This window comes from Xylocopa sonorina, chromosome 3 (genome assembly GCF_050948175.1).
Source record: "Xylocopa sonorina isolate GNS202 chromosome 3, iyXylSono1_principal, whole genome shotgun sequence".
Classification (NCBI taxonomy): domain Eukaryota; kingdom Metazoa; phylum Arthropoda; class Insecta; order Hymenoptera; family Apidae; genus Xylocopa; species Xylocopa sonorina.
The window spans coordinates 7442671-7455093 of record NC_135195.1 but is presented as its reverse complement, the minus strand read 5'-3'; the positions used below and the strand labels follow the sequence as shown (position 1 = coordinate 7455093).

The following is a 12423-nucleotide window of genomic DNA, read 5'->3' as shown; positions in this document are numbered from 1 at the left end:
ATATCCTTGTATCTTCGAGGCGAGTGAAATTTATGTCCGAACGTTCGACCGTTTCTTTTATTTTTTCTTTTTTTTTTTTTTCTCGTCGATAATTTATGGAAAGTGCATACGCGAGAATCGAAGAACGCGGCGAGAAGAGTACACAAACGCAAATTACCGAGTTCGTTCGCTATTATTCTGAACCTTGGCAAAATTTTGGCAACCTAGTACGGCATTTACGACCATCAATGGCGTGTACTGTGCACGTCGGGAGGGTACGGTATGGTTTCACGGTGTTTTAATCGGAGAATCGTGGATGGACGAAGGAGATGCGCGAAAACACGACGAAAGTCAAGGCGGAGGACGTATCGAGGGACGAAAGGATTTAATCGTTTCATGTAAAAGAGTGTTTATAAAAATGAAAAACAACAAAAAAAAAAAAACAAAGAGAAGCGCGGATATATAATATAGATGTATACCTTCGACGCGTTATTTAGGCCGGCGAATTGAAGACAGATCTGTAGTCGACAGCTTAGTATTAGAACTCCGAGGCTCGATTCTTCGAGTGGATCGAGGAAAAATAAAAAAAAAACCGGTATGCACGCATTAATCATTGCTAAAACGCGAGCGCTATAAAAATAAACGTAGCTTTTAAGGACCATCGACGCATTGACGTTTAATCCCTTCGTTTCCACGTCGCTCTTGGGACTGCATTATAGGCACATTCAAGAACGGATTAGATCCGCAAAACGTTCGAATCCTGCAACGTTTCCCTCGTTAATTGTATTTTATTGAACATATCGTGGAGAAGCGTGATACCACTGCATTGTACAATTGTTCAACGAGATCGTAATCGTGATCTTTGATCTTTTATTGAAGATGTTCACGAGACGCATATCATTAGTACGAATTAATTTACGAATTATATTGTATTCGTTACGAAGGACGGGAGAGAGAAGAAAAGGAGGAAAGGACAAAAGAGAAAATTATTGATGATTCGAGAGTTCTATCGTGTCTTCGCTTTAATTGAGATTCTAACTGGTGATTGAATGTCTATAACGCCGGAAGCTGCGAAACGGAACGCGGTTGTTGGTTACGAAGGGCTTAAAGAAGAGAGGAGATTCATTTGCACACGGTCGATCATGAAAAATTGGTATCAAAACGCCGTCACACGATCTCGCGGGAGGATAACGATTTGTTTTCTTCTCCTTGGGGTGCTACGTGGAGTTTTTTTGCCTCCGAAGTAAAATTTTCAAAATTCCTCGCGCCGTATCATCAGATAAATTGTAGCGGAAAAATATATTATTGACAACAACTCAAAGTAAAGAACAAGGTATAGTACAGTAAGCGAAATAAACTTAGACGGAGCTTGAGTATATATATAAATATACAGTTTAAACAACACGTGCGCACCGAATATACATCTTGTTATTTATAATAAACGAGTATAAAAAACATTTAGCCAAAATTCTAGTCAAATTTTCCCTATCTATTTCGTGATCGGATACATTGTGAAAGAAGCGTAAGCGAATTGTTTCCTTTCGAAACGCCTTCGCCTTATAGTTCATCGGCCCCCTCGATTTTAAAGCACTAACGAATGCATTATTATACTCGTGTTATACCATTATGAAAGAGATCATCGTGAAAGATGTTTTACACCCGTGCAAAGAACGTAAATAATTTTTTTCTTGCACATAAGCCCTCTCTCTCCTGCGTCATACATCTTTGACAATAAACATATTCCCCCGAGTTTCTTTCGTGCAAGAAAAAACTGTCGAAAGAACGCACATAATGGTTCCCGGATCCCATCTGGGAACCAGTGCACTCGGAACACGTAGAGAATGAACGATTCGGAAGGAGTAAAAAGCTTACGGAGGAAGAAATTGCAATAAAGACGTTTGCAAAGAATTTTACAAGCATAAAATCCAAAAAGCAACACGCCAGGACATATCAAGGCAAACATCTGTTGTCACACTTTACTAATTTAGAATCGTATAGATCCTTGGATCTACGATAATTCTTAAACTCGCCGCTCTAAATCATAGAGGGCATAACAAAGCCTCTGCTTTTTTGCACGATCGGTATTTCAGTTCGTAAGATACGAAATCCTCTACAGTCATACATCTATATATCATGGGTGATACAATCACCCACGAAGTATAGAGAGAGATCGTTCATCTTATGGGATTTCGCGTCCCATGTTCTGAATTACCGATCGTGCAAAAAAAGTCATCAGTTTTCTTCTGCCCTCTATACTTCAAATTCAATTCAACCACAAAAGCTAATAAGATCGAAAGATGCGAACAAATCCTTTCTCTCTCTTATTTCTATTATTTAATGTTTCGTATCAACTGCTTGGTGTTGGTTACTAGCGGCGTAAGAGACAGGGTTCACAGTTTGTCATAAAATTGCTTTAATCAATTTCAAATCACTTCTGTGAAATTTATTGGCAACTTTACTCGTTTCTATCTTCGCATAAGCAGATTTCTTGCGCCTTTTACTTACGTGGATCCTTTAAAACTCAACGAGAAAAGCTAATATAGCTTGAAACAGTGATCATTAGCTACTCCATCACGAATAAAGAATTTTGGAAAATAACTCGTTTGTCTCTTAAAAATTACATAAGTTTTAGCTACGTAAGGTGCATCTCAACTCATAAGAATCGTGTCTGTTTTTAGTAACATTTCGCGGCGATACTTTTTGGACTTGTATGCGGTGCATCACGAAAAAAAAAAAAAAAGGACGATGACGATATCGAACTGTACGTACGACTTTAAATCGATCGGCATGCAATCTTTATAATTACATTTCCTCCGCTGACCGTTGCTCACCGCAACATTTCTGTACCAAGTTCTCTCCACGATACGCAGTTGCATGTGCGCACGTACTCTAGGTGCATGCCTCAGCGACGAGAAACCTGTCCCCCGATGATTTTTGCGCCGATCAAACTACTACTGTCTTCAAGGAATCGACAGGGCTGTACATGTCCTCGCGTCCTACCTGCTTCGACGGACGATCGCCGGGTACGTTTGCCAATTACGATTCGGTAATCACGATCTACCATCTTTTTTGCAAACATCGAATAAATCGCAATATTTATAGCACGATAGATCCTGTCTCGTCTGATCCGCGGGATATCGCGATACCTTGTTCGAAATTGACGTACACACTTGCAGCACAACAATTCCTAGAAGTATGAACGCGGCGACTTATTAAAACATCGCCACCGCTTCTATTTTAAAAATTACGTATTTCAAACTCGTATACGCGCGCACACGTATACCTGTTTACTTATCATGCGACTGCGCGCAAACACTTGCCGCGTATCGTTTCGTCGATCATCGGCTGGGATCGTGAACGTTCGTTGGATCACTACACCACCCGACATCTGCCGTTTGCGAACGAAATCACGACTCGTCTTTGACAAGGCGCGCGTATTCTTGACTCGGCCAGCGTGGGAGTAAGGTTGTCCACCGTGAGACGCCTGTGAAGGTGGTCGAGCAAGCGCCTTCTTACGTTCACCCTAAGTTCTTCGTCTCGTGTGCACGACCCGCGATCGTCTGACGAAACACCCGTGCATCGTCTCCGTCGACTAAATCGCAAGTGTTTGTTCCGTGGCTACGTTCGCATCGATGAAACCGCGGGGTGTCCGCTGTCACGCGAAGATCGTTTAGGCGAGCATCGGTTCCCATCGCGCGCGGAACCGACGTCGTTGCAAAACAAATCGCAGTGAAACGAAGTCTCGACGGCCGCGTACACCTTCGAAACCGCTTCGACTCGCGTCTCGACCTTTCCTCTCCCCTTTTTATCCCTTTTTACCCCCTTCTTTTTTTACTACTTGCCGCGGTGGAATTCGCGGAACTGAGAGAGGCCGCGATGTAGACTTCGAATCGTCTCGAGAGTGCACCGATATAAAAAGCCGGACGAGGAGATTCCGACGAAATTCCGACTCACCTGATAGCCCCGTGATAAGGAGAACCTGACGCGACTCGGTGACACTTGGTTTCTCGACGCGAGACGCGCCGTCGTGTTCTCGCAGATATCGTTCTCTGGAAGGCCGTCTCGTTCGGAGATTCAGAGTGGAATAGAGTGCAGCGTTGTTTCGAGTGCACGGTGGTTGGTGTAGTGGATATGCGTCGGTCTGTATTGTGAGGGTGCACGAGGAATTCATCCTTCGTCGAAAGGGCCAGGATAAAAGATGGGACCGGTGAAGATCGTTGGGGCTTTCGTGCTCCTCGTGCTGCTGGTGTACGGCCACAACGCGGACGTCATTGAGGAAAGAGGTACGTTAACCCTCTTTACGATTCATTTTTCTATCAGTTTCGCGAATCGGATACCATCTTCCATCGAGATCGGTCAATTGTATCCAGACACCACGTGAAACTCTGTTAGCGGTGGAGATTGGCGTGCATCGCGAGGGTTTTGACACTGAACGACTACTAAGCGAACCATTTATTTGGCACACGTGACTGTTATTAATTGAAGCGGTTTCGACAATTGGGTTTGATGTGTATTTTACGGATTCGTAAAGTGTGCTGTCAACTTTATAGTCGAGTCGAAAATATACCACCGCGCGATAATAATTCGGATATGTAAATAATCTAATCGTAGCGTACGAGAGCCTTCTAGGAAGAAAGTCATCCGATTTTTATGCTCTATTTGCAGGCGTATCAAAAATGCAAACACGTGGCGTCGTGTGCAATGAATCAAATATTATGTTATCGAACATTCTCACTAGCAATTGAATAATGTTGTGGCTCTATAATTTGTTGTTACTGTTAAATACGACGAGAAATTTTTCAAGTTTATTAAACTGCCACATGATCCATAGAAATTTCTTTAAATTCTCTGTTTCTTTTTCTAACGAATTTGAAGTTCCTCTACTTTGGATTCGCCCTCGCAAATGACGATTTCAATATATTCTGAAACGTTGCAACAATCTTGTACCACAATTTCTAGACTGCACCTGAAACTTCTTATCAATTGGAAAACAAGAAACTCTATCGTAAACAGTGTTCTGTAATAGATAAGTAAATATGAAGTGGTTGGTGGAAATATAAAAGCGTGATTCGATCGCAGCTATCCAGTAGTGTATCGAGGACAGTAAAAGATTGCAGCAATTAATATATCGACTGCTGAACCGACCTCAGATTCTTTCACTTTTCGTCATGTGACCGCTATGGACACCGCGAGTTAAATATACCTAGTTAAATGGCTAATTAAGCCTTAATAAGATCGGTTCACCCAGAGCGCTCGGCCAAGAATGAGGCCAATGGTACAACGTGTCGCGTTTGGAACTTTTGTCAAACCCTGGATTCCACTGCATCGTAGAAAACGATTTAGAACCATTGCCAGGTGATCTCTGCCGTTTCCTATCCATCAACAGGTGTCCAGCGATCGCATAAAGGTTTAATTAAGCACCGACTTCCCATCCAAATGACGCGCGCGAATAACAGAGCCGCGACTCACGTAGCGCGCGATTAGATTTGAAATTCATCGCGATGTATTTGTTCGTCATGTTTGCACATTAGTTATTACTTTGTTTCCTCTAGATACGACATCGTTCGCGTTTCTGTTCGCCTTATTCAACCGTATAATTGCGTTCACTGTTCGCTATGCGGAGTATCTTGCACGATTAGGCAAATGAGACTAAATAACGATGAAATTTTGGCTAAGTTTTCTATGCACAAGCAGAAATCGAGGGGTGCAAAGTCTGCGTTCCAGAATACCTGCTTTCCCTCGATCAATCGACTAATAAAGTATTAACGAAGGAACTTTTCGCAACTTGTAGCGTACCGATCTTCTTTCTAATCGTAGAATCCACTGTCGCGTTTCGCACGAAAGTGCGCCTCGGCACCCTCGACATTGACAGAAGCCGCGTGCACAAAGAATTACTATCCGATCGGTCTTTGCCCTCCTCGATACGCTGTTAGAACGTTTAATCGAGGACATCGTAGAAAATTGCCGGATGAAATAGCAGCGTCGCGACTCTGTACAGGCTGGGTACCAAATACGGCGTGGAAATGGCCGGATCAAACGTCGTGCGCCGATTCTTCATTGAATTCTTGGACGGAGTATCGGCCGGGCGAAAAACCCGTGGCAACCTGCGGAAGAGGCAAGAACGCGTTCCCTCGCGTTCTTGACGCAACGTCTCTCCGCTCTTTTCTCTCTTTAGTATGCGAGGGAAAGACATAGAGGAGCGGTGGCCAGCCAACCGTGAAGTCGAGGCTCGAATCGAACGGCACGATTTCGCGGTAGCTATGAAACGATCGGGACGCGCATCAAAAACGCATAACCGATCTCCGCGAGAATACGCTCCGTCCTTAACGTTCTCCGTTAGACGGGAGACGCATTGTCGTCGCAAACCCCCGTCGAAATTCACCGTCATCTCTCAAGTGTACTTCGAGCTACGCGGAAGAAGATTACGATCGATGGAGTTGGAATCATCGAACGCGACCAGTTATTAATCAAACTGTCTTTGAAGTTGCTGGTCGGTGGTTCGTTCTTACCACTCGAGTGCTCGAATGCTGTTTCAATCAAGGATTACGCGCTGAAACTCTGCGCGAACGCGATAAGTATCCTTTCACCGAACAGTTTAAAAACGTTTTAGAAAGGTTATTAATTCACGTTCCAAGCAATACGAGATGTGATATTTTTCTCTTGCTTCCGCGAGTTCCCAGCTAGGGACGCAGTTGTTGAACTCGTTCGCATTGAACAGTTTTCCACGTGTCTCCGAGCAGAGTGACTGTTACGTGAAATCGTTTCGACGAACGGGTTCGGTTGGATTCGAAAAATTTAAGTGGTATGGGATAGCCATTGCGTTCCCACGAATTGGTAACGAGTCGCGTGGATGCAAGGGAACGAGCCCGGGTCAACACCACTTGAACCGATGTCGATGACAACGATCGCGACCGATGACGCATCACCTCGCGAATCATCTTGCGCGATGATGTTTCCAAGTGATTTGACCATCGTAATGCCTGTCTCCTTACTCGTCACCGGAGCTTTATGCCTTGTTTAGATTCTCGCGACGTCTCAAGAGGAAATAACGTTTCTATCAGAAGTTACAGTGAATTGCAGGGACCCAACGTCTGCTTGCGAGTTGATACTCGAATGCGTTTCATCGCGTTCGTCGACGAACGAAGAACGACGCTCGAGAGGTTGGAATCTTTAGAAATATTGTATCCTACGATTTGGATAATTTAAATATCGTTACATACGATGACTCGCGAGAAACCCTTCAGTATTACATTGTTTCACTTCGCGACGCGACGATCTGGCGCGAAGTTAAATCGATTGACACGGCCTACATCGTGTTTCTTGAAAACAGTAACGCTCTTGACTTACCGCGAATGAACTTTAGCAGCATTGGATGTTCAACAATTGAGCTATCTCTGCTGGTGCAGCGGCGGCAGCAGAAGCAATCAGGGTCGAGCGACAATGCATTCACCTCGTGCATCGACCACGCTTTACTTGGTACATTGTCTCGCGTTCTAACGATATACTTATTTCTCTATGTCGCTCCGCGTTGGCCAAGCCGTGTTTCCGCTGTGCATAACCGCCATTACGATTTCGTAATTAAGATTACTAAAAACGCGCAGCGCTGCATTGCCAGCTTTCGTTTACGACACGGTCAACGATGCGAGAGCAACGTAAACGCCTAAAATGTTTCTTCGACGATCGATACGTCGACATTCCTCGTCCCGTGATACCTGGTTGATCGGTTTGAACGGACGCAAAATTACAGGGAACCGAATAGAGGGAATAATTATTAGCTGTCCGTTATAATCGGAATGCAATTATAAGTAGCATGGTAATTACGAGTATACAAGCGTGTAGGGGCTGTTCAGAATCAGTGGGAACACGGTTTTAATCTCCACGGTTGATAGTTGGGACCCACGTGTCTGGTAAACCGAGAAAGAGACCGAACTAACGTAGTTCAATTACAAGGAACGCATTCACAGCTGGTTGTAGACACGAGCCTAAGTGTACCGGGCTTAACCGTAATTGTTTAATGGGCTAATGAAATGATACACCCGCCGAATCTAAGCGCGCACAAAAAGCCAATTGTGCCCCATCGGCATTCCACGATCACTCCGACTTGCTGCCACGCTATGCCCATAAATAGTTCGGTAGATTCGATACCATTTTCATTACGGACCCAACGAACTAGGCCACGAGTAAGTGTCTCGCTGTTCAGAAATTTATCTGGAAAATTTCATCCAAAAACGTTCGATGACCAGACAGTTTGAATCTCAATATTTTCGTCGATAGAGTTTGTTGGTTTCAACGTTAGCGTTAAACGTTCGAAGTGTTGTTGTTGAGTTTCATTTACGGTCCGTGAGATTTACGCGTCGAACGTTGAAAAAGCAAAATGTGGCAACGTGGTCAAGGAATTCTGGACGAAATGCAGTCCATTTAGCTTACGGGCGATAGGTGCATCCTGCTGCGAGGGTTTAACGGTGACTGCCTACCTCTCATCCATTCACGATGCTTTCCATTCTACGTAGGAATCTCCGAATGGCCAGACTACCGTAACTACGTGGAGCTCACGATGGTATTGACTTTAATGTTACGGGAACATGATTTGTGGCACGGTGAACAACGCGCAACTGAGAAATTCTCGCTACATTCCGGTTTATGAATGAGAAAAAAACGAACGCTCCGTGCAGCTTGTCCGCGAGAGCGTTCCTTGTGAATGTAAAGTTTCACGGCGTCCATAAAACGCGTTTACGCCTGGATTAAATATTTCGTTGCATCGTTGAAATCACTGCTGACAACGGTTCGTGAACAGTATCAAAAGCTAGCGCAAGAACCGCGATCGCCGGTTGTAACGCCTGCTCGCAATTAGAATGACCGATTTCTAGTTGCATCCGGTTCAAGCATCTTTCCAATTAATTGCGAATCCTACTAACGTCGCCTGAAGATGTTTTTTCTGTCCTCGTCGTGGTTCCATTAAAGGATGCGTCATCCGGTCTTTGCACGGAACCGTACATAAAACACGATTTTCCTGTTCGACCGAGAATTTTCCTGCCCGTTTACGCCTAGTACCGCAATCTCTTAATGGGGAATTTCCGCGCGAGATCAATATAATCGACACACCTATCTGTGCTATCGTTTCCAGAAATTCAATTCAGATTTCCACGAGAATGTCGAACAGCAAAATTCTTCGCTGGTTTGTTTTAACCGACACGCGACTTCACTTCGAGCTGGTCGACGAAACTATCGAGCGCAGCGTAGACGCGACAGCGACACGTACTCGAAGAAGGCTCGCATCGATGCAGAACATTCCGTCGTGCTTTTCTTCTTTTTCTTTAGCTCGACCGCTTTTACTTACATCGTCATTCGATATTCAATGTTGCGTGAAAGATTTTGCGGTTTTCGATGTTCGCTGGCTGTCGAGTCTCGTCTGGTTCGCTGTTGCGCCCGGGGACGTGAGAAAATGTTACGTAGAGGCCTCCTTCGAAGGAGCGCCACTCTCGTCGCGAAGAATCGCGTCGCTCTTCCCCATACGTCGGCTCGAAATCGAGGCTTGCCGGTCGTAAGAAGCAGGTTCAAAGACCCACGGCGCGCGGTGGTTGCATTCATTTTCGAACGGCCCTCGAGGAGAGATCCATCTTTTTACGATCGAGCATTGAAGTTCAACGACATTGCTCTCCGCGATGTATAATCCTAACGGAGACATTCAGCGTCATGTCCGGCGTGAAATTTGAATCGCACGAGTCTCAAGGAGCATGGTCACACTCCGAGGGTCACTAACAGGAAAGGATTTTAGCCGCTTCTTGAACGGCGGCTGATCGTGACAGTCTAAATGTCGCCGTTCGACCAGGCTAAAGGGATCAATCGCGACGCGCGTTTCAGGGATACCAAGCTGATATGTGTATACATTTTTTGTTCGTTTCATTCGTATTAGAAAGAGGAGCGCTACTGTAAAGTGATAAGTCGAAAGATACGTCGCGCGGTGCTCGAACGTTCCGCGAGGATGGTTTAACGACACGAAACTGGAGAAATTCTGCGGATCGTCGAGAAATCGACGGATCCGGTGATACAATAGAGCAGCGTTTTATAATTACTGTATAATGAACGAAATGTAAACACGAACTTTCTACCGCGCATGCCGCGCGAGCAATACAAGGTTCACTGGACCGTGTACCGGAAAGACACGAAGAAAGTATTTAGCATTAGTAACGGATTAGCGAGTCTTTCGAATCGAAAGTTTTATAATTGCCTTAGCTTCGATCGAATTCAGCCAAGAAACGAAGAGAGAGAGAGAGAGAGAGAGAGAGAGAGGGATCGAACGATTGTCTGTCGATTCTTGAGGCAGTTTTCCGTGATCGGAAACAGTTGCGGCGGGAAACAAGGATTCCTTTGACGATTCTAAGTCTGGAGAACAACCTTCTTGAGACGGACTGGCTCGACCAATAATACATAGTGACTTAACACCAGCAACACTCGGTGCGCCTCGGGTGCGAAGTGAGCATAAGTGCGAGACGGTGGAGTTTAATTGAGGTTGATGAGGGGGGCGCTCGTATTGGCCCGGAATTCAATGCCGCGATGATGTTTCTTGCTTGTAGCAAGACGTTGTCTTGGAGAATGCGTCAGAAAAATCGATGAACTCCTCTAATCCCTCGTACCGGTTATTTCGATTCGTGCGCGAAACGATTACTGCGAAACGGAACTCACGGTATTTTACCACGAAAATCTTATCGCGCGTTCGAATTCACGTTCGCGCGCTCCAGCGGAGATCGATTTCAGGGACTCGTCGGTTCTCTGTATTCGAATGGCTGAAACTAGGGTCCGTCGATAGCGTAGAAAACGGGGAACGAGCGAAAATGTTATCGAGCACGACGAGATTATCGAGATTACAAGGAGGTTTAATGTTTATCAGCGAACATAGTCCCTTCTACGCGACGGATAACGTTAGCCAGCGGTGTAGTACACTCATGTTCACGATTGTAATCTACTTCTGTTGGCTAAGGTGTCTTTCATAACATTCCACAGGGTCGTTCATTAAGTGCCCGCCTCATGACCGCCTATAGATACTTCTTATCAAGCGTGTTTTGTACGCGACTCGTACGATACTCGCTGTCTGAATAGAGACGTCCCATCTACTCGGACGATCGACTCGATGGGGCATCCTGTCCTCCAGATACTCGCGTACTTTCACGCGTATGCAAAATAAAAGAAGAGCGGAATCTCGAGGCCGACGAAAAGTCTTTCACGGATATCCGCGGAACGAAATCGTTGCGGCGACCTCGATACGATTTTATATGGAGAGAAAAAAAAACAGGCTGTTCGCTGGTAGACCGCTGCGCGTTAATAACTTCTCTTATTACGGATAGATAATGAAGAAACACGGGTACCGTTAGGTGCTCCATTATAATGTAGAACGCAGGTAACGCGCGGAGCACAGGAGGCGCACAGACGACCGTCGTCTCGCTTTTCGTTATCGATCATTTCGATCGAACAACTGCCACTGATAAGATACAATCGCGTAGGAGCTACGACGAACCAGCTGTCCGCGAAATCATTCGAAAAGCCCGCGCGATTCTCGCGAGCATCAGAGTTCATCAGCTCCTCATTGTGTCCCTCGAACGTCTTCATTAAAATAATGTTACGCGAACACGATATTATCCCGCTTGTAGCGTCGTTTCGACGGTCCTACGTTTAGCAACGACGCCTCCGGCTGTAGTTATCAAAACGGCAACCTGTCGAGTGAGTTCGTAAAACCGGCGAGGCGAAGCCATCGAGCGGTTGTCGTGAAATCGCAACGAACGCGCTCGTCGAGAGCTGCGCTCTCGAAACGGCGTTCCCGACAGTTTTCGGCCGTGGAACCCGGTCGTGGACAACCCCACCACATGGTCCCAGGTTGCGTGCCGCGGTTGCGGAGCAAGAACCTCCCCCTTGGCCAGGAGTAACGCGTACGTTTCGCGTCCATCCTCTGCTACCTTCGACATTCCTTCCCGTCCTGCACATCCCGTCCCCTATTCCATTCAGGCATAATAACCGTGCAGTTTCCCAGCGCGTCTTCAATGGGCGAAGATTGCACGCTACGAGACCCTGGGCCGGTCCTCCGCGTCCTCTTCCACTGCCAGCCGCCGCTCGCACCCTCTTCCTCCTTCTCCTTCGCCGCTTCTTGCGCTTCCCTTTTTCGCGTCCCGGCCTTTCTGTTTTCTCTCGAATCTCCGCGCCACCTCGAACGTCGCATTTCTCTCCTCTCTTCCCTCGTTCTTTTCCTGATTCTAACCTGGCCGACTCGCGCCTCTTCGTCTCTCGAGGAGAGTCGTTAGGAGCAATTATTCGTTTTTTTAAATAGGTAACAACACGTGCCGAGATGTTTTTTAGCGATCGCGTTCTTCGTGGATCTAACGTGAAACGCAGTTTCGTACAGAAATCTAATAAACTTTAATCATAGCAGAGTTGCAAGGGGTAATACCAGAGGGG

General features: G+C 45.8%; 1 protein-coding gene across 1 annotated transcript in view; it reads left to right on the top strand.

Annotated features, from left to right (window-relative positions):
• The first annotated feature begins 4052 nt into the window (after positions 1–4052).
• The window catches only part of Egfr (epidermal growth factor receptor), a 158834-nt gene continuing 150463 nt past the window's right edge, over positions 4053–12423 (top strand). Inside the window, exon 1 of the mRNA XM_076892436.1 lies at positions 4053–4262. Coding sequence (XP_076748551.1) covers positions 4178–4262 — 85 coding nt within the window. The 5' untranslated portion in view covers positions 4053–4177. The remainder of the gene's footprint in view (positions 4263–12423) is intronic.